Source organism: Cyprinus carpio, chromosome A2, assembly GCF_018340385.1.
Source record: "Cyprinus carpio isolate SPL01 chromosome A2, ASM1834038v1, whole genome shotgun sequence".
In the NCBI taxonomy this organism is placed as follows: domain Eukaryota; kingdom Metazoa; phylum Chordata; class Actinopteri; order Cypriniformes; family Cyprinidae; genus Cyprinus; species Cyprinus carpio.
The window spans coordinates 23,697,788-23,721,439 of NC_056573.1; the positions used below are offsets into that span (position 1 = coordinate 23,697,788).

General features: G+C 34.6%; 2 protein-coding genes and 1 long non-coding RNA gene across 4 annotated transcripts; 2 read left to right on the plus strand and 1 right to left on the minus strand.

The window, feature by feature from the left end:
• Window positions 1-407: 407 nt before the first annotated feature.
• On the minus strand, window positions 408-3,029 carry si:dkeyp-94g1.1 (uncharacterized protein LOC797092 homolog). The gene is made up of 7 exons (XM_042767746.1): window positions 2,972-3,029; window positions 2,523-2,885; window positions 2,115-2,447; window positions 1,512-1,862; window positions 1,106-1,429; window positions 899-999; window positions 408-748 (listed from the first exon to the last, which is right to left on the minus strand). The coding sequence occupies exons 1-7, from the start codon at window positions 3,006-3,008 to the stop codon at window positions 617-619; spliced, it is 1,641 nt and encodes a 546-aa protein (XP_042623680.1). The 5' UTR covers window positions 3,009-3,029; the 3' UTR covers window positions 408-616.
• A 7,030-nt stretch (window positions 3,030-10,059) lies between these two features.
• Window positions 10,060-13,323, plus strand: LOC122134828. The gene is made up of 3 exons (XR_006153122.1): window positions 10,060-10,194; window positions 11,786-12,115; window positions 12,486-13,323. It is a non-coding gene; the product is annotated as an uncharacterized LOC122134828 (long non-coding RNA).
• Window positions 13,324-13,892: 569 nt separating this feature from the next.
• On the plus strand, window positions 13,893-20,557 carry LOC109089412 (natural killer cell receptor 2B4-like). 2 transcript variants are annotated; one of them, XM_042711550.1, is made up of 8 exons: window positions 13,893-14,419; window positions 14,503-14,575; window positions 15,151-15,456; window positions 15,772-16,038; window positions 16,193-16,330; window positions 16,729-16,769; window positions 18,435-18,560; window positions 18,724-20,557. In XM_042711550.1, exons 2-8 carry the CDS (start codon window positions 14,521-14,523, stop codon window positions 18,868-18,870), a joined length of 1,080 nt encoding a protein of 359 aa, XP_042567484.1. In that variant the 5' UTR covers window positions 13,893-14,419; window positions 14,503-14,520; the 3' UTR covers window positions 18,871-20,557. The 2 variants fall into 2 exon arrangements, with proteins under 2 accessions (XP_042567484.1, XP_018959051.1); XM_019103506.2 differs by having other exon boundaries at window positions 13,894-14,419; window positions 14,500-14,575.
• Window positions 20,558-23,652: the final 3,095 nt, after the last annotated feature.

The following is a 23,652-nucleotide window of genomic DNA, read 5'->3' on the forward strand; positions in this document are numbered from 1 at the left end:
AAATAATTGACTTGTCTTGGTGTTCTTTGCTCTGTTGAGCCTGTCAGACATATTTACTAGTATGAACATTATAATATCAGGGTTTAAGGCCACATTTCAGACCACAACACTCTAATTTCTCCCATAAATCAACTAATGCAGAACAACAAATCAATGATGGTTCTACCTTTATGGCTATGAAATAAATTAATTTGTATGAAAAAATATATTAGTACATGCAAAAGTATATGGAAGTAAGTTATTGTATTACAGTAGTCATTTCAAAAGAAGTGTTTTTATTTTTATTTTTTTTATTTTGGGAATGACATACACAGTATGATTCTAATGAAATGTCCATCACATTTATTATGAGAAAGAAATCATCATACTCTACATTTCAATTTTACATTTTATTATGGTTAATTAAATGTAGTTATTGATGTAGAATTTTCAGAAATATATTTTCATAGTCAATTGTAATAAATATATTATACAATGACCATTAATCCATTATTGTTATTTAAACAATGGATACTAATACTACTACTTCCCAGTTCCTCCAAACAATATAGTTAAGATTTACATAATATTCTTTGAATCTGTTTTAAAAGTTAACTTTAAAGAAGTACATTGATGATTACTGCCTATTACACTGATTATTTGAATTGGCTCTATGTCTGCTCTCCAGATGAAACACCTCTTCACCTTCCCCCTGTATCCAGCTCATTTTGTTACTTTTCAGCCCCATGCTCTTCAACTTTTCACTTATCTGGAAAACCAACAAGAAAGAATCAAACAAAACTTAAAAATGTCCTGCTTATAGGCTACATACATACATACATACATATATATATATATATATATATATATATATATATATATATATATAATATATATATAAATACATAGATAAACATACCACATTTAGAAAGGCAGTCTGTTGGGAAGGATCATTCAATGTGCATTTTCCATTACAGGACAATTTCAACCGTACAACCTGTTTTCTAATTAACTTGTCATCTAGAGAAATACAGGATTAAAGAAAACTGGAAATACATAAATTAATACAATCATATAATCACAATTGTTTTTAATCTCTGTTTTGAAAGCGACCAACAAAACTCACCTCCATAGCAGATAAAAGGTTGAGGTAGATCACAGCTGTATTGAGCCCATTTCCCAGAATTGTTACTTGACATGCCAACACAGTCACCAGATCCTGAACTCTGGGATGGTTGATCTGCTTCCCAGTATCTAAAACTGAGATTCGTCTGATCAGACCACACCCAAGAATCCAGAAACAGACCGATCCAGAGCGACGATTCATTACTGAGCAGATTCTGCTGCTCTGGGCTGCTGATACTCGCCAAATCAGTGTGTTGTTGTCTGCAGTAACTCTGAGCATCTCTCCATGTCATAGCAGTGTTATTAATAACAAAACCAGTGCTGTCTGTTCAGAAACACAAGATAAGGACCAGCCCTCAGTCAAGGATCAGCTAAAGCGGAAAAAAATAAACTCTAAGAGAACTCACCATTGAAACACACAAACGGGAGAATGGTGCTGCAGCTCTCATCATACCAGCTTCCATTAAAACTCCTCACACACTCCCCATCACCACTCGGTTCTCCGGGATTCCACATACTGTAGTTGGAGATTGTGCCTTCTCCCATAGACCAAACCCAGCGATACTCTGTCCCAGCGTGGAGACCTATCCATACTGAACCTCTGTATCCAGGATACACTGTATTTACTAGCCTGTTCACATTATTCATGGTGTCAGCAGTGGCCAGATCAGTGAATCTCGCTCTGCAGTAACTCTGAGCATCTTGCCAGGTCATGCTTTCATTCATATACTGGTAGGTGCGGTAAGGAGACTTGGGCCCTATAACAAATTTAAATGACAAACAGGACTGTAAGAATCATAAATACTTTTATGGTGATACAATCATGATTAAATATTTTTGCTTTTCAATGAGTGTTTACATTTTAAAGTAAAAAAAAACAACTGAGCAAAACCTTTTTGATTGTTATCTGAGTATTATGTGCAAGTAAACACATTCATAGTTAAATAATGCACAAATGACAGAACATGGAGAAACAACATCTCATCTCATTTGTTTAAAGAAATCCTCACATCCGTGGCAGATAAAAGGCTTCTGTAGATCACAGCTGTATTGAGCCCATTTCCCAGAATTGTTTCTTGACATGCCAACACAGTCACCAGATCCTGAACTCTGGAATGGTTGACCTGCTGCCCAGTATCTGAAGAAGTTGCTCCATTTGTCAGACCATTCCCAAGAGTCCCAGAACAGACCAATCCAAACCCATGCTGATGATGGAACACTACTCTTGAGCTGATTCTGTTCCTCAGAGTTGTGGATGGTGGGCAGATCTGTGTAATGCTGTCTGCAGTAGCTCTGAGCATTAGTCCAGTTCTTCCACATCTCTACCAAGATGTATCCAGTGCCTTTTATCAAAAGAGGCAAAATAAGAATATGGTCACAACTCTTTGTCTCAGCTAAACTGAATAGTAGTAACTCACCATTGTAGCACACAAAGTGAATCGCAGATGAGCACTGGTAAGTATGCCAAACTCCATAGGCAAGAAAGGCACATTCGTTTTGATTCTTCGGTTCTCCTGCATTCCAGGCACTGTACTGTGCAAGTGTATCTTCTCCCTTAGACCAACCCCAGCGTTTCTGTGTCCTCCTCTTCAGTCCAATCCACACTGATCCACTGTATCCAGCATCCACTATATTTATCAGCTTGCTTGCATCATCCATGTTGTCTACAAAAGCCAGGTCAGTGTGCTTCGCTCTGCAGTAACTCTGAGCCTCTGGCCACGACATTCTTGCATTTATATAGTAGTACTTACGAGAAAGACCAGAAGTAGTCTTCAAGAGACCTGTGAAAGTAATTTATAGATATTTGCTTCTATAAAGTAAATGCGTTCACATGTACATTAAAAACATTACAAATGACCACACCAACCTGACAGCAGAAGCAGCACAAACAGACTCCCGTCCATGACTGTGGATCCTCTCTGATGTATTCTAAGAAGAGATGATCAAACATAGATTTTCTATCAGAAATTCGAGTAAAAACACATGGTGCACTCCAAATGTACTGCAACTTCACATATTTTGTCAATAAATTTTCTTAATGCGTTACATTACACTGTGGCTAGATGTTGTTGTTATCAAGAAATAAGCTGTTGAAAATTCGACAGGCTTCCTTTACAGAATTCTACAGATTTTTTATAGTCTCAGCCTCAAACAGCACCACATGCTCACTGTCATATTGCAAACAAAACTGGTACTTTCTCAGTCAAGTAAAATTTAGTCTTCCGGAACATAGCTTCATTACAAAGTACAGGTGGGGATAACTATTTGTGTATTTTACATGTATATTTTATTTATTCATTTCCCAGATACTGTTATCCAAAGCAATTTTCATTGTATTCAAGGTGTGGTATACATTTTATCTTTTTATGTATTCCCTCAAATCAATCAATTCCATGTTGTTGTTAGTGAAATGCTGTTTTTGCTACAGGAACACAGATTTATTTTAACTAACATTTAAACTTGAGTATCAGATATAATGAGTATCAGAATGAGATGAGGAGGTTCAGTCTGCACCATAACATGATATATTATCTGAAAGCAAATGTCTAAAATGTTTATCTCTTTACCTAAAAAACAATGTTGCACTGAATGCTTTTGCCCTAAGGTCAAACACAATACAATCATGTGCTTAGTTTTGTGATGAGTCATTTTCATATTTAAATACTGTAGCTCATTGTCACTGAAGATGTTTTTCGATATTGTATCACATTACTGGTCACAACGTCATGCACTAAAAGGCACATCTTGGAGAATTTTTGACAATTACTGATTAAAAAAAAAAAAAAAAAAAAAAAAATATATAATATATATATATATATATATATATATATATATATATATATATATATATATATATATATATATATATATATATATATATATATACACATATATATTGTATAACCATCTTCAGAACATCTAAAACACATTTGTAATATTTTCCTGGGACCCAGGCATATACTTTTGTTCTCTGTACAGGACATATTTTAGTAACTATAATAGGACATATTTTAACTTCTCTGAGATCTGACTAATTTTCAAATTGCTTGTCCTAAATGAACATCTCAGAACAACTTTGGTTGCTTATCAGGCATTTTTGTGAGACATAAGTGAATAGGGAAATAAACTATATATTAATATTTCTATAAAATAAGAGATTTCTTATTTCCATTAGACATCTATTAAATGCAGGTGCTAGTATGCATACAAAATGCAAAATAGAAATATTCTCTAAAAATATTTTCGCAACATTATTCTCATATCTGTTTTAAATAGAAACATTAGAACATAGATATAAAATCTGACTGACTGTTTTTGTCCTTAGCTTGTTCTATTTATATATATAAACATTGTTTTGGTAATATAATCTTGTTTTCATTTTCTTATTAACTGAATTCTGGTGTCCTCTAAATAGGACATACAAAAATATAAAAAATTATATCATCACCATTTGTTTCTTATGCTCCAAACAATGTAATGATGGAAAAAAGACAAAATTTACAAGTCAAATCCATACAAACTACTAACAATAATCAACTACATTGTTGCCAGGTCTCGCCAAAAAAAAAAGAAAAACAAAAAAGCCAAAGACATTTTACGTTGTGTTTATAAATAAATTGGTGATATTCAAATAATTGGTGATAATCAAATTTACACGCTAAAATGCCAAAATCAGTTATCTATCTAACTATTGTTTCATTTTTAACCTTTGGTTTCAGAATGAAATAAATTAAACATTTTAATTAACAAAAACAAATAGGAAACAAATATAGAAATACGCGAAAGGCTGACAACTTTGTAAATATAACAAATTGTTTTAATGTGGTAAATGTAGTCCTATTCCGTGCAATTTTTAAATAATAATTTTTCAATAATCATTTAAAATAATTTTAAAATGAATTATACATAAGAACCTGCTCTTTTAGATCTGTCATGTTAATATAAGTACATATCAAATAATGGACAGACATAAAGTTTCATACCTTAATTTTTCCTGCAAGTCCTTTATATTTCTTAAGTACATATCAAATAATGGACAGACATAAAGTTTCGTACCTTAATTTTTCCTGCAAGTCCTTTATATTTCTTACACAGAAACTTCTACAGTAGCTTATTCATAGTTGGCTAAAATGATGGTGTTATAATTCACCCAAGTTGAAACACTACCCACTCTATCCAATTCATTTAGGTTAAACCAACCCCTAAACGGCAAGTAAAATCAAACTTGGTTGGTCACTACGTGCTGATAAGTCTAAGTGGGCGGTTCTTGACCAAAGCAGGCCTTTAGCCATTTAATCTAACAAATCCAAATATTTTTAGCAAATAATGTTAATGCTTCATATTAGCCTGGAACTGAAAGTGAACTATTATAAAAAAAAAACCTCTGAGGTGAATGACATGAGGTCTGACTTACCTGAAAACCCCAATTTTCACTTCTATTAAAAATTTCAATTAAATTATATTCACTTTTATTATATACTTCAGAATGAGATAGGGAGGTTCAGTCTGCACCATAACGTTATATTCTCTGAAAACAAATAGCTAAAATGTTTACCTGTTACTCTAAAGAACACTGAAGAATTTTGCATTTGCCCACAGACAGGTAAAGCACAATGCAAATATATGCAGATTTTTGTAAAGAAAGGACAAGTAATTTTCATATTCAGATAGCCCATTTTCATTGAAGACACATTTGGACATTGTACGTTGCTTGTCTTTGGTCAATCTTTGTTTGTGTTCTACTGAAGACACAAAGACACCTACATCTTGGATGCCGTGGGGGTAAGAAGATAAACATCAAATATTTGTTTTTGGGTGAACTATCCCTTTAAGATATCTTTACATCAAAATTAATCAAAATGTACATGTAAAAATGGAAATAAAACACAAGGTGTGGAGACAATAATAAGACAATGATTATCAACTTCATGAAGAAGCCTCACCATTTTTGCTCAACAGAGCAGAGTCTTAAATATTCCACTCCAGAAAAATCTAAGATGGGAGAAACACACCACCTCAATTGCGAAGACAACCCAACAACACTTGTCTTTATTGAGACACCTGTGATAAAATGTGAGCTATCACAAGCTCTCTATGTCTCTCTGGTTTGGCTCTTTTCTGGAATCATGGAAATTTCAATCCCAGCATCCTAACACTGTACATCTTTAAATGATTTCACTCATATCCAGGAGTAAATGCAGAATAAAGATTTTTTTTAAACTTGTTTAGCATACTAAAGCAAAGGATTATATTTTCCAAGCAGTGCTTAATTTTCATAATCAAATTGTTCATTTCCACTTAGGATTTTTGCACATTGTATCACATTACTACACGTTGGTCACTTGAATTTAAAAAACAAATGATCACATTACAGAAACGCCATGTCTTGATGATATACAGCATTTACTGTGAATCAATACAAATTCTACATCACTATTCTAAAATATGCTCTTGCTCTCTCTCTATATATAAAATGATGCAGTGACTTAAAAAAAAGCCTAAAGTCACTTATAACAAGTGACACCTCTTTTAACCTTTAAACAAAAAACTGTAACACTTTAAAACATGGGTGCAATGAAATGCATTAATTCATTCTTAATTAATGCACAGATAATCATGAGTTTGTGACTCATGAAGAACTAAACCATTCATTACTGATTACAAAAATCAGCAACTAAGAAAAGGTCTATCTGATTAATAAATCAAGTACTATATGAATTCCTTAACAACGTAGTATTAATCGAATAGTGTAAATTAATGTGTTAATTGCCACAGTGAGTCAAAGCTATAGCTATGCATTTCAACTTCCAGTTGTCTGCTTTAATTAATCATTAGCTAATAATTTACAAAGACATCATTATGCAATGGCTTTACTTGCTAAACCACATGTCTATTAACTCATTGTGTCAATGTGGTTATAGACTTTTGATATCCCCACCAAAGTTTGAGGTCTACGAGACTGTTTAGACAGTAGCACAGTGAATAGTATCAGAGAATAGACCATTGCAAATCCATTCGTGCTTCACATTGGTAGTGCTTGGAATGAGTAAGAAATAGAGCTGGCCATCAGTTTACTGTTAGGGATTTATTCTGCCACATATGACGCCAAAATTCAGTGTAAACAGTACCATCGATTATAATGGGTTTTATTGTCTTTTGGAGTGTTGTATAATGGGTTTTATTGTCTTTTGGAGTGTTGTGTCGGCTGGGTCGCATGTTCTCAGTGTCCTGCCTTTGAATTAAACAAATCAAGCTTCAACCAGACATACTCCTGTGCCATTAACAACAATGCACTGCATCTCAGTTAATCTGGTACAGTGGAATCCCGGCTGTAGATGGCTGGAGATTGACATCCATGGCTTAGTGTGAATGTCAAAACCAAAATAACATAACACTTATTATGAGTTAATAGTCATGTGCCTCAACAGTTCAAAGCATAATATTGTCTTTGCAAATCATTAACTAATAATTAAATAAAACTGGAAGTTAAAATGCATAGCTAAAATGCATGACTCATTGTGGTAAATTACTACATCAATTAACAGTCAGTTGATATGTTAACAAGGAATTAATACATGACACATTTAATTCATTGGAATTACTTATTCTTTTAATCAGATATGCTCTTTATTAAATACTGATGTAGTAATCATTAATGAATGGCTTAGTTCTTCGTAAGTCATGCATTAACTCATGATTATCTGTGCATTAGTAAAGAATGTATAATGCTCATTACTACAAACTACTATGAATTTTTCTCTCCCGTATCCAGTGTCATCCAACCAATATCATTTAACTGTACTGGAAGGAAATCCTTTTACTCTACAAACACAAGAAAAACCACCATTTGTTGATTTTGATTGGATAAAAGATGATTCCAGTATTGTAGTCTGTAGTCTTTAATTGGTGACAATCCAATGACAATAATACATACAAAGATAAATTTTAAACATATATTATATCATTATAATGGGAAAAACATATCTTGTTATTTAGAGAAAATATAATTTTAATGACATCTCATTATTGTGAGAAAATATGATGTTTTAATGAGAAACATAAATTTTTTTAACAACATAGCATCTTATTACGAGAAAATATATTGTTTAAACAATGACATAATCGAGTGGAATAATATATATATATATGTGTGTGTGTGTGTGTGTGTGTGTGTGTGTGTGTGTGTGTGATTTATTTCTGATAAAGTTAGCATTTATAACAAAACTGTGCATACAATTTAAGTATCACAAAAATGTTCATTTGTTTTAGTTAACTATAATAACCTTGCTCCGCGAATGTTCACAGTATAAAATAGGGTTGCCAGCTAACATACAGTACCTGTTAACATACATTATAGGTTATACTAATGACACAAAGCAAAATATGTAATTTAAAAGTGTCTGTGCATGCATTCATGGGCCAAACAAAATGGATGTTTGCATGCAAAAAATTGTTTTTCCATTATATTTATTTTTTTTGCATAGAGTGGTGAGAGCCTTAACTTTAGTCAGTCAGGCAGATCAAAGGGAGGAAGTAAGATAGTGAATGTCCAAATAAGGGGAGGCTAACAAAAGCTCACATCTCAAGATTGAGACTAGCTTCTCAAAAGATTATGGGAACACAGACTAAAGAGTCTAAATAAGACCCAAACTATTAAAGTAGCCAGATATACTGTAACTACAGAATGTACTGTGCACTCCTATTTCTCAGAACAACCTTACAGGATCTAACAAAGAAGTTTTTAAGCGCCCCTCTCAACAACAGCAGCTTCTGACAGTAAGTGCTTAGATGTCCTCATTGATGTAGGAAGACAGGCCTATGTGGGCTTCAGGCAATCAGTTATCTGATCTCACACCCACATCTTTCTCTCTGTCTGTAAGCTAAACAGGCCAACATAAAAGCCAAAGATGAAGAGAAACACACACACAAACTTACTGCCACAAAAACTAGTTTAAAAAACACCAACTTAGACTCTTCTCAGTCTGCCTTTTGAGACAATTTTGCATGTGTAACAAATGGATTCTCTGTACCAAGTTCAATTCCTTAAATGGTAACCTAAATTGTATCCAGTATATCACACTTTTTGATGCATGTGAAACAGACATGTGGCATTAAAGTTGAATTAGCTGACCTAATGTACTAAAGTTTTTTTTTTCATTGTTTTATGGAGAATGACTATATTTCCCTGTTGACTTTGTTCTAAACATATGTGGTCTGTTAAAGATGACCTGAAATGTACATCAACTAAATAAGACTGAGATTTCATAGCGGTCTGATGACAAGCTGTTAGGTTGACAAGAGCAAAAACCTTCTTGGTTTAGCTCAAACTGCTAAGGGATGGTGGTTACACAAAGCATCACCCTTTGCTCTGAGATCTCTTCTCAGGTGGGTTTGTGTGAACTCACAGACCGCAGTGTAACAGGAAGAAGTATTTCTTGTTTGAGTCCTAACTGACTGAGCACTGGAAAATTTGGTTCCTTTTTCATGCTAATGTTTCCACCACAGACTTTCCAAGCAACTTAGCAGTTTCCTGTTTTAGCCTGTTGAAACTTCTGTTTTCTATATATATATATATACTGATGCCATTATCATAATGCACTGCAGAGTGTAAACAAAGTGTCAGAAAGGGTATTTCCTGAATTCATTTGTGATTTATTGCAGTGCTCTAACTGTGAGAATAGAATGATGTGAAGTTGTTAAAAATGATTATTTCATATGGACATGGCACATGCAAACAAACACATACGCTCTTATGATCCAGCATATTAAAATGAGATGGAGATTTGTTTGTTGAATAAGACAAAATGTGTTTCTACACTTAACTGAACATTTATGTTCATTACTCAGTTGTTTTATTTTATTTCTAAATAACATTTTAGTACTAAATTAAAAACTAGGCTCTGAGGTTGCGCAGTAACTTGGTTTCTTTTTGTGTCACGCTTAACTTCCTTTTTTAATAGGTAGTCAATGCAGCGGCAGTCATTTTGAGCTGTTCCATTCTCTTTTTTTAAAAAAAAAATCTTTAAATTGTGAGAATGCCAGTAAATCACCTACTCGTATCACTTATTTTTCTACTTACCTTCAAAACAGGTAAAACATATGTTCATTATGTTGATGTTGATTGATTATTAATGATGATTGTGACAGTAATGACTGCACAGGTTATGGCGTTACTGAGCATTTACCAGCATATCATCTATAGAATAATATTTTGATGATTAATTCATAAAAATATTCTGAAAGAAACTCTCTACACTGTAGTTCTTGTTTTTGTCATTTTGAGGATGACCATCATTAAGCTACTAGTAAAACAGATGTGTAAAATCATTATTTTTTAACTTACTGTTTTTTGAATACAGATACACGCCTGAATACAGATTCATTTTAGAGAGATTATGCCATTGCTAATATCTGTCATAGCATATACATACATACACACACACACACACACACACACACACACACACACACACACACACACACACACACACACACACACACACACACACACACAGACACACACACACACACACACACACACATACATATACACACATACTTGCATATATATGATCTCTACAAGCAGGATGCACAATACATTTTTGGAAATTTGTATTAATAAATCATAAAGAGTTTTGTTTAAGTATGTGATGGTTCAAGTCACAATATTTTTGGCAGTTTGGTTAACAAAACTTACCATCAGTATAATATAAGCACTAATTATGAAAGTGTATTTTTTTTCCTAAAACCTGCAATTTAATTCTTTTTTACTTTTATTTAACATAAACATAAACCTGTGCAGCTCACTCAAGGGAAGGATCTATTCTAATAGACCTTGATCAGGTCAGACACCATACTGAATTTAATGCAAATAAAAACCAGGCTGTGAGTGATAGATATATAGTCTTTACCATTTCACACACTTTAGTAAAGGTCCTGGATCACGTCATTTTCACAGCCATCAAAATGGGGTTATGTCATCTACTTTTTTTTGCGAAATGATGTTTCATCAGCTGAATAGTTGCTATGTTAAACAAAAGTACAATCCATACAATCCAATCAGGCCTGTCAGAAATTAAATATACTGCTTCACAGACAAAGGGCAAAGTCTGTCACCAGTTGTGGGTGGGGCCAAACCCATTTATGGCATCACAAAAGGAAGCCTACATTAACAACTCATTTTGAGACACTGTTTCTGACTTTAAAAAAAGGAGTGGGTGGATTTTTACCATTATAGGCTGGTTGTGTACACAAAATTATGTTCAAATAAATACAATATATTAAAAAAAAAATCATCATTTTGTGCTTTAGGGGATTTTGGGGACATTCGATTTTTTGGGATGCTTGAATAATTGAATATAATAAATATAATAATTTAATATAATAAGTGGCCTCCCACCACTAACCCTTAACCTCACTAAAATGGTAAGCTTCACTCTATAATAAATGCCTAACCACTTCCCACCACTAAAACTATTCTCCCCAGTCTGAGAATGCTGGACTGACGCTGCTGCAGTCTGTGTGCAGAAATGACTTTACGGTCTGTAGCAGTCATGAGTATAGTTAAACTTTCATTATGACACCAAATTCACTAAAAACATCCAGCATGCAGGTATCACCAAAATTCCCTGCGTAGTGATCTGATCTATTTCATACTAAATTTAATTTTCTCTCCCTGCAGAGTCCTTTGCTGAAATCCAGCCCCTGAATCTGTCTGTGCGTGCAGGGGACCGTTTTGAGTTTGTTCAGAGAGAAGAGCTTCCACAGTTTTTACAGTTAAGATGGATGAAAACAACTTTTTCCAGAAATCACTCAGAAACCATTGTGACATACTACAATAAGACTAAAGACACTGACCCTGCCAGTTCTTACAAGGACAGAGTGGTGTTCAATACTACAAATTTCTCTCTAACACTGATGGAAATGCAGAAGACAGACAGCGGACTTTACTGCACAACAACAATTGGGAAAAAAACCATAAATGTTTGTCAGTACAATGTATCTGTTGTTGGTAAGTGCAGAATTTAGGACCTTAAAATCAATACTAGTCAAAGCAGATTCTGCTCTCAGAGGGAAGTGACATTACTTAAATCTGGATTTTCACACCAACCTTTTTCTTGTTGCTGGTATCCGTAGCAAAAGCAACCAGGTTAAACTGTAGGATTCAATTTTGTGAGCATTACATTGAATAATTCTGTATATGTGCTAATCCATGTTTCACTTGACAATAGCATATTTATAGCAACAATAGCAATAATTCTCCTGTCGTGAATCATTCATAAGACATCTCTCAGCTTCATTGTTAAAATGTCAAATCTTATTTCTATCTCCAGACTTTAATGTTACATATTTCCTTTCTTTTTCCTTTCTTTTTTTTGCAGATAACCACGGATCACCCACTACTATTTTTCTTCCGTGGATATTACTTACCTCTACACTAAGTACAATAATGTTCTAAATTGTAATATGAATAAAGATTTAATTATTTTTTTTTTTTAAGAATTACTAATAGCAATTATTTCAAAAGGAAATGCTATGACAGTGAGATTAGTATGATTAAACAAGGATAATGAATAACAAAACAATACAACAAAACATAGCTGCCTACTTTTATTTTGTCAACACATGCTCATTACAATATCAATTGCTTATTTGTTGATGTAGATTTACCAAGTCTGTTTACATTCCATAGACATATGTCTACCAAAATTTGTAATATACAAAATATACAGTAGGCTATATTAAAAAAACAAGTTTCAACATTCCAAGAGCATATGAAGGAGGAGACAATGTAATGTACCATGTAATGTATGCCCATCTGAAAGATTATGCTCTATAAACATTAAAAAAGAAGAAAAAAAAAACATTTGGAGTTTCCAGCTGATACCAATTCATAAATATGTATATATCTGCCACAGCACACTTTTTGGCGGGGTTTTTCTCTACAGTGAGTGTTGATATAGCAATGAGTTGTCATACCAGTGGGGGTGGAATCTTTTAAAGTTCCAATTGCGTGATAGTGATGTGAAGTAGACTTAACAGGGTATTTCAATATGCAGTGAGTGCCTATGTTCAGTCCACTTTCCCACCTATCTAAATGACACTGTCTAGCGAATAAGTGAACAACAATGATAGGAAGTACGGAGGGAAACTTCAAAGAAGCATGAGAGAAGTTTTTCTAAAAAAAATGCAGCAAAAATAAACTTTAATGTTTCATTAGTCTCAAGTGTGGTTTGTATGCCTTGTTTGCGGTTATAAAGCACACATGCATCAGTTACTGCACATTGAAGCTACACTCAAAGGAATTTATTACCCTTAATTTAGGTTTAAGTTTTTACACAATTTAATTTAGTTCAGTCTAAATATCTGTTTAGTTGGGTCAACACAATTTAGTTAGTTCAGGTTAAATTAATTTATTCTAGTACATTCAGCTTTATAACTTTATTACGTTTCTAAAAATAATTTTTCTTATGTGAGACCTGAAGTTCAATTAATAATCGTATGTTTGCTAAGCAGTTGTGTTCATTATTATGTACAGTGTATATAACAAACTAATAAGAAAAGACTAGAGTCAGTATTGACCCAGTAATACAGTAGGTACATTTTGAGTGTCCACAGCCTAAGCACAGGCAACGCTCTTCTGCATAATGGTAACCACAAAAAAAAAAAAAAAAAAAAAAAAAAGAACACTCAATTCCTTGCAAAGCATGATGGGAATTACAGATTCGACTGCCCGGTTTTGTATATCAGCAGAAATTATTCATGTAGTTTTAACACAAATGAACTAAGTAAAGTTCAATTTTAAATATATTTGGTAGAGTTAACTCAATAAAATTAAGTTGTTACAATATGTTCAAAAATGGTTACTTTAGCTGAACAAAAGGCACAAAAAAGGCACTTATCACTCAATTCTGAACTTTCAAATATGAAATATCATTCATTTAAATTTAAAATAAATATTTCTGATCATTTAAAAGTCATGTTCATATTTTTGTAACAAGTAGAGTTAGATGAAGATAAGACCTTGGACCTGTATTTGAAGAAACTTAAAAGTGAACTTATATGAACAACCACACTTGCTCTCACAACTAGGGGCTAGTTTCCTGTGGTAGACGATGTAGTTGCAGAAAGCAACAAGCTCCTCCTTTTTATTTTCTAAGCTGCTTTTTTGACTTGGTTAGTAGCAGTTCTGGCAGTTACTCAGGTAACGGTAACAGGACTGGTTTTTAAGCATAGACTATAGTTTTAAATGTGCTTAAATTAATAGAAAAGACAGTATTCACATATTTACATAGTGTATGTCATATATTCCAAGGTGAGTGGCACTGTGTGGACAGTTTTAATAAGGTGATATAAAACACAAAGTTTTCTCTAATATGTACCGTATAACCACAGCAGAACAGGCTGTTTATTGCAATGGCTTTTGGTCATCTGCTCATGATCTTCACCGCAGTGCTGATCTCCAACAGAGGTATGGAAATCATTCTCTTCACAGGAACAGCATGAATAGTGCATAACTAGATACAGTAGAGATTAATGACTGTCACCATTGATATGTGCGTCTGCTAATCATTGTTGTGATTGAAATGGGAGGTTACTACATGACTTTTAAACATATCCCAGGATTATTTATTTGAAATATAAATTACTGTTTAAACACTGTTGAAATAAATTAGTATTATAGGAAAAAATATTTGTTACACTTTCATCACATGGTTTTTATTATTTATTTCATGCATTGATGATTCAGGGTTATTTTTAAGAACTAAAAAGAGAACATAGAAATAGTTCTACAACACTACACTCGCTTACTTTCACCTACTTTTATAGCAAACAGCTAGATAAAAACCTTGCTGTAAAAGTGGGGGAGCGCAAAATGTGTAATATGTAATTTCTTATAATTACATTTTGTTTTTCATCATGTCTAATAATTTTTGCAACAAAAAGATGGAATGTTTATGTCAATATTACACTTTGTGTTCTATATTTGTTGAATAATTGAACCTTTACCTTACCAATCTTTTCCATTATCCTCTTGGTTTCTAGCATCCATGTGCAAAGCTGAAAATGCCGTCTCTGTGCAGACAGGAAGCTCTGTTCAACTGGATATACAGATTGATAAACTACTTCCTTTTGATACACTGGTCTGGATGAATCATGAATCAGAAAATATTGTGACATTCAGTAAGAAAACTGTAGAGACAGAGATTAACAACTACAGGGTGGTTTTCAATCAGTCAACATTCTCTCTAACACTGAAGAACACGCAAAAGACAGACAGTGGACTCTACACAGCAGAAATATTTGGATCTAAAAATATAAATGTTGCTAAATACAGAGTATCTGTTATAGGTGAGTGTGAGTTGCATGTTAAACCACATTAAAAACTAATATCAAGAATAAAGGGTATGTGTTTAAATTAATTTATAATCTTGCAGTGTTTCAATGTTTTCTGAAGAAAATGCAAATTTTTACATTTTGGCCGAAGCAAGCTGTCAAGTTTCACCGTTGAATTTGCCACACACACACACACACACACACACACACACACACACACACACACACACACACACACACACACACACACACACACACACACACACAAACTTTCTAGGGTCTGTCATATATAATGCATTCTCATGCAGCAGTTTCATAAATATGTTTCAGATCCAGTGGATTCTCCTGTTCTTAACTGGACCATCATCATGATCGCTGTTAACTCCTGTATTGTGAATGTCTCATGTAGTGGGCATGATCGTACAATCAGAGAAATCTACCACAGCAACAACTGCAGACAGAAGGAAAATATATCATCTGAAATACAGACTCTAACCCTGTATTGTAAAGAGGAAATAGTTATTTGTAACTATAGCAACCCAGTCAGCTGGAAGAATGACACGATACAGATTAAACACCTCTGTACACTTTATCAAAGTAAAGCAGTTACACACAATCCCAATGCAAAGCATATAAATGCATTTTTAACGCATTTTCTAGTCTTGCATTTTTTATTTATTAGCCCTTTATCCTCACTATCTCTGGAGTGTTCTAACGACTGTAGTTGTTAATGTAATGTCTTTTGTTTCAGATGAGAATCAACAGACAACAGGAGACAACAACAGTTATTTTCCTCTACATTGGCTCATAGTCATTGTTACAAGTGCTTCATTGTTGATTTTAGTTGCAACTGCTGTAATATACTGCTCTTACAAGAATAATAACAAAGGTATGTTTATCTTTTATCGCAAATATTTTACAAAATTATCAAGAGCTTATATCCTCAGAACAACAGCTTTATGGGATTCAGAATGATTGTGTGATATGAGGCACCAGTTACAATTTTACTTGCGCTTACATGAGTCTCTGAATACACAAAGGTGAAGCAGTCACATTACTGAATGCACAAACAAATACATATGAAAGCTTACACACACCAGCATCAGATCTAGAATTTTACATCTACACAACATTTACATTATGTTTGACTATTTCACATTTGTGTATGGAAGTATATGGAGATTTATGTAAATCTTATATGGTGCCTCATAGTGGAGAAACCAAGGATCTATGGTGATAGTAACTGACAGGAGATTCTTTAGAATGATACTATTCTAAATGTCTTAGGTGCCCAGCAGAATGATCATACAATCTATGCTCAAGTTCAGGTAAGCTTCAAAATACTACTTCACCATGACATCATAATTCTTATTTGTTAATGGAATATTGAAGTGTTTATTATATATGATTTATCCATGCACATCATTCATTTGTTCAACAAATTAACTTCCCCTATCCATTCATCATCGTCTCTATGCTGATGATGTGAAAATGACGTGACGTGGCCAAGTATGGTGACCCATACTCAGAATTAATGCTCTACATTTATCCCATCCAAAGTGCACACACACCCGGAGCAATGGGCAGCCAATTTTTGCTGCAGCGCCCGGGGAGCAGTTGGGGGTTCAGTGCCTTGCTCAAGGGCACCTCAGTCATGGTAGTCATTGAAGGTGGGGGAGATCAACCCCGCCGGTATGAGACTCGAACCCACAACCTTTCGGTCACATGTGCACTAGTGTGAGGGCAGAGCATTTACCGCTCCCCTCCAGCAGCCCGTCACTCACAAGTGATTGCTGCAATAGCACACAACATAAGTCCAATTAATTTCGCATGGACAACACGAAGTCCCACCCTATATTATTTTCTCATTCGAGAAGCCATTTCACAATATAGAAGATAACGACAACTTCTGTTCATGCCGATTTTAATCTTTTTTTTGTGCAGCCATAACAGATTATAATTGCTCTTAATTCAAGAATCCTCATGAGTCATGTGATGAATATTTTGGAGGTTGTGTGGCCAGTAGCTCAGGGGTGGTTTGAGCCCTTGAAGGAACGTGACATGAGTCATCATCATAGTTTTACATGCAATAAGTTTATTGGAAAACAATTCTGATAAAATCATCCACCAAATATCTACTTAATTTTACACCAGAGGAGCCCAAACCTTTCAGTATAAAGGGCCAAAAATCTACTTTGATTGAAGGCTGAGGGCCAAAAGTAAATTTAGCATTATATCCAAATATATTAAGATTTTATATTATGAAAAATCTAATTCATTTCCAGTATATTCTCTAAATTTTAATGCAAAAATAGAACAAAAAGTCTTAAAACACAAAGATAAATAAGAAATGAAGATTTCCAATGGCATGTTTTTGCCCCTATTATTATGGCATGATATTACATGGCAGGGGAAATCAGAGGTCATCATTGGCCAACTTTGGCCTGTAGACCCTGGTTTCGGCATCTCTGTTTTTTTTTTTATAATTTTTTTTTGTTGGCAGTTTAATGCAATCATAAACTTTGTGTAATTAATCAGAGCAATGACTGTTTCAGAATATACACTATATGGTCAAATATATATGGATAGCCAACACTACACCTGTAAAGTAATGAATACACTATACTATTAAAGAACACTGCCATATATGTTGGAACATGACTGTATGGATCATATGCACAACAGCATCAGTCAGCTTCTCAGTTCAGTTCAGGTCTAGCCATCAAGTTTTTCCAGCCCAAACATGCTAAACCATTTCTATGTAGGCCTTGCTTTGTGTACAAGGCCAATATCATGCTGAATTTGAAAAAGGGCCACAAATGTTGCTCACAATTCCCTTGACTAGAGTAACATTGAAAGCCTTCTTATTAAAAATCTGTCTTCATTGGAAGCAGCAGCGGTGGGGGTCCAAACACTATTAACCATGTAAATTTAAATGTGCATGTACTGTGAATATTAAGTGGTATAGAAGGATTTATTGGATTGTTCTACAGCCAAAGAGCAAAGTACAAAGACCCCTGGAGATGTTGGAGAAATCAGCGAATCCTCAAACTGTGTATGGATTTACACAAGAACACAGAAACCCTCATAATACCATGCAGACAATGTCCAGTTCTGAGGTAAGAAAGAGACAAAAACATCCATCAGGCAGAATTTTCTAAATTAAAAATAGTAACAGGTTAACTGTATAACTATCTTGAGATTGAATACATTTCCTAATTTGACTTCAAGGATTTTCTGGTTTTGTTTATTGCATTGTTAATATGGCTTAACAATTCACAGATACCAGAGGAGATCCAAAAAAACAATCACCCCAGCACAACCTACAGTACAATTGGACCCCAAAAAACATTGCTTTACACTGAAACGGACTATACAGTTTATTCAGTAGTGTGTAAATCCTCAAATGGCAGACCGCCTGTGTATTAATACAGTAGGTTAATGTAAAATTTGGCTGAGTAGGTACTGTGTTTGTCAATATATCTTAAATATTTCAATAGGACATTCTTGTACATTTCACACATCATGTACAAGCATACAAAGTCAGTGCAAATTACTGTTCATTTGGGTAGACTCAAAAGCTGTCACTGTGGTGGTACCCTTAAGGTCTAATATGCAGACTTTAGGTCTTAGTTTTTAATTGTTTTTAATTGAATTGGTGCAATTTTCACACAAGCAAGTGGTGTACTCTCTGAAAGGGTACCGCTGAAGCTACAGCTTTAAACCTTTTTTTTCTGAGAGTGTATAGTAGATTTCTCATTCGTAGTGATGGAAGGGGTTACTGTGTCATACAGGACCTTGTTGAATGCTGATTTCTGTACTTCATTTGTGTTTGTTATCATGTGTATAGCTTTTAATTTTGTCGATCATGCTTTGCACTTTCATTAAGTTTCCTTCTGCAATCTGAAATATCCGTGAGTGTTGAGAAAGTTAAGTACACTATTAAATGGTTTCCTTAACAGCTGTGTTCTGGCTTTAGCCACTTGTTTGCACTGAAACAGCTCATAATATTAATTTTATTGATGGAGTATGAATGAAGATGAGGTATCACGTTGCTATAACATATATAAAAATTATATACAACAGAATTGGCATAGCTCTGATTCCAAACAGCTGATAGAATAAAACACATGACTTGATTACTGAAATATTATCAGGAATAAATAAATAACTAAAATGAAAACTAGCCCTGACTATTTACTTGTTTACCCATTTTAAAATTCTTGTCAATTTCCAAACACATTCCTTAATGGTAATCATTCAATCAAACACACCTGATTCTAGGTCATTAGCTCATTAGTAGAGACATAGATATGAATAGGTAGATGCTCTTTTGCTGTTTCTATGGGCTGATATATGTAAGCCTTCCGCCATACTGGAATAGCAAAAAGTAGGGATGCACCGATCCGATACTGTGCATACTGTATACTATTTTGTGTTATTGTTAAACCCCACAAAAGACACAAAAACATTATAAAGCACCATAAAATTTCATACACTATATTTCAAGTCTTCTGAAGCCATTCCATAGTTTAATGTTAGGTATAGATTATGAATATTTAAAGGCAGGGTAGGTGATTTGGTTCAAAAACTTTTTGTCTAAGATAACTGCTCCACCTAGTGGAAATATTGTGAACAATAAATACATAATAAAAATAAATATATGTAAAGGTCAAAAGGAGTTCCATGGTTAAAAAGGTTCTATGTAGCAAATATATAAATCTGATAAACAAAGGCATGATACATTATTTAAAAATAAATAATGTCCTCAGTATCTAGAGACCATGTGTTTGTTCAGACAGGGGCTCTGTTAAACTAGATATAGAAACTAAAACACTACCACACTAGTAGATTAGTCTGGATGAATGATAAATCAGAAAATGTAGTCAGATTTTAAAATCAATCTGGAGAAATCAAACCTCACAGTTCATATAAGGACAGTGGATTTCAATGACAAAACCTCTCTAACACTGAGGAACATGCAGAAGACAGACAATAACAGTAGGAAAACAAGAAATACCTTAAAGAAAGTGACATGACATACAGCCAAGTATGGTGACCCATACTCAGTATTCGTGCTCTGCATTTAACCCATGCAAAGAGCACACACACAGCAGTGAACACACACACACACACACATCCAGAGCAGTGGTCAGCCATTTATGCTGCGGCGCCTGGGGAGCAGTTGGGGGTTCGGTGCCTTACTCAAGGGCACCTCAGTCGTGGTATTGCCGGCCCAAGACTCAAACCCACAACCTTAGGGTTAGGAGTCAAACTCTCTAACCACTAGGCCATGACTTCCCCTACCTGTCGCTGAAATAAAGTTCATTGTTGCATATTTTTCATTTATGTTCGGGTTGTTATGACCTTTACAGACTATCAAAATAATCTGTACTATCATGTAACAGAAACAATAAAGAGAATACAAATTATTTTAGTTTTGGCATATTTACAAGAGTTTAAAGTGCATTTTTTCAATATCAAGTATATTTGCAATTGATTATCACTGTTACTTGGGAATGGATGAAGACACATTTTTTCATTGACTACAATGTGAGGCTAACTTGTCACAAATTGCCATGTGTTGCTGAATTCAGCTCCTTTGATCTAAAAAGAGCATCTATGAAAGTGTCAGATATAGAAAGTCTGCTCACTCATCAAGGGCATTTATAAGGCATAAATTGAAGAGGACAGGCTTCACCTTAGCTACAACATGCTCTTTGAAAAGTCCATTAACATGTTTAAGTTAAGTTTTTTCAATAGCTAGGACACACTTCAATATTTAAGTAAAATTTTAAAAACTTTTTATAGTATTCTACTAGCCAATTTTCATCTTGCCACAACAGTAATTTTCAATGCACTAAAATTAAATTAAATTATTCCAAAACGTAAACATGCTTTGTCACTTATAAAACAATGACCTAAAACACTAACAAGTAGTATCTAATATGTTCTTTTAGTTTCATTATAGTTTAATTCTCGTCATGTTCCTGTTTCCTTCATTCTAGTTCCCCACCACTCAACAGTTTCCATGGACACTTATTACACATCACAGCTGTTTGTCATTTTAGTTCATTATCACTGTGTATTTAAGTTCCTCTTTATTCACCATTCAGTTGTCTGGGATTGTTTGTGCTTGTACAACATACAATGTTTCATATTGTGTGTCTTTAGATTTATTACGTAAACTTTGTTTTACTCACATCTCATTCAGTGTTTGCTTATGTAAAGTTTCTTTACAAAACAAGAATCGCTCACTTCTACTGTTGCCTTATGTCACATGGCCCATGTTTACATTACAGTCCAAATTTGTACAAAACTGTACTATTCCTAAGTTATTCCTAAATTTGAGAAATGATTGAATGTATTTAGTGGCAAATTATTCATAATTTATCCCACATAGAGAGCTGTTGTACTCACTGTGTGAAGAGTTGACTTGCGTATCTAGAAATAGGTCCCAGCCACTGACCTACAGTGGGTACGGAAAGTATTCAGACCCCCTTAAATTTTTCACTCTTTGTTATATTGCAGCCATTTGCTAAAATCATTAAAGTTCATTTTTTTCCTCATTAATGTACACACAGCACCCCATATTGACAGAAAAACACAGAATTGTTGACATTTTTGCAGATTTATTAAAAAAGAAAAACTGAAATATCACATGGTCCTAAGTATTCAGACCCTTTGCTCAGTATTTAGTACAAGCACCCTTTTGATTTAATACAGCCATGAGTCTTTTTGGGAAAGATGCAACGTTGCAAAGTTTTTCACACCTGGATTTGGGGATACTCTGCCATTCCTCCTTGCAGATCCTCTCCAGTTCTGTCAGGTTGGATGGTAAACGTTGGTGGACAGCCATTTTCAGGTCTCTCCAGAGATGCTCAATTGGGTTTAAGTCAGGGCTCTGGCTGGTCCATTCAAGAACAGTCACGGAGTTATTGTGAAGCCACTCCTTTGTTATTTTAGTTGTGTGCTTAGGGTCATTGTCTTGTTGGAAGGTGACCTTCGGCCCAGTCTGAGGTCCTGAGCACTCTGGAGAAGGTTTTCGTCCAGGATATCTCTGTACTTGGCCGCATTCATCTTTCCCTCGATTGCAACCAGTCGTCCTGTCCCTGCAGCTGAAAAACACACCCACAGCATGATGCTGCCACCACCATGCTTCACTGTTGGGACTGTATTGGACAGGTGATGAGCAGTGCCTGGTTTTCTCCACACATACCGCTTAGAATTAAGGCCAAAAAGTTCTACCTTGGTCTCATCAGACCAGAGAATCTTATTTCTCTGTTTTTTAGCAAACTCCATGCGGGCTTTCATGTGTCTTGCACTGAGGAGAGGCTTCCGTTGGACCACTCTGCCATAAAGCCCCGACTGGCAGAGGCCTGCAGTGATGGTTGACTTTCTACAGCTTTCTCTCATCTCCCGACTGCATCTCTGGAGCTCAGCCACAGTGATCTTTGGGTTCTTCTTTACCTCTCTCACCAAGGCTCTTCTCCCCCGATAGCTCAGTTTGGCTGAAAACCAGAAAAAAAAAAAAAAAAAATTTTTTTGTAACCTTGGCCAGATCTGTGCCTTGCCACAATCCTGTCTCTGAGCTCTTCAGGCAGTTCCTTTGACCTCATGATTCTCATTTGCTCTGACATGCGCTGTGAGCTGTAAGGTCTTATACAGACAGGTGTGTGGCTTTCCTAATCAAGTCCAATCAGTATAATCAAACACAGCTGGACTCAGATGAAGGTGTAGAACCATCTCAAGGATGATCAGAAGAAATGGACAGCACCTGAGTGAAATATATGAGTGTCACAGCAAAGGGTCTGAATACTTAGGACCATGTGATATTTCAGTTTTTCTTTTTTAATAAATCTGCAAAAATGTCAACAATTCTGTGTTTTTCTGTCAATATGGGGTGCTGAGTGTACATTAATGAGGAAAAAAAAATAAACTTAAATGATTTTAGCAAATGGCTGCAATATAACAAAGAGTGAAAAATTTAAGGGGGTCTGAATACTTTCCGTACCCACTGTATATATAATACTCTATTATAGATCAGTGGCCCCAGCGACTATAAAAAAAAAAAAAAAACACTGTAACCTATATCTTCATGCAAAGATTTCTATATGTTTGAGATCCAGTGGATTCTCCTGTTCTGAACTGGAACTTGACCATGATCATTGTTAACTCCTGTATTGTTAATGTCTCATGCAGTGGGCTTGA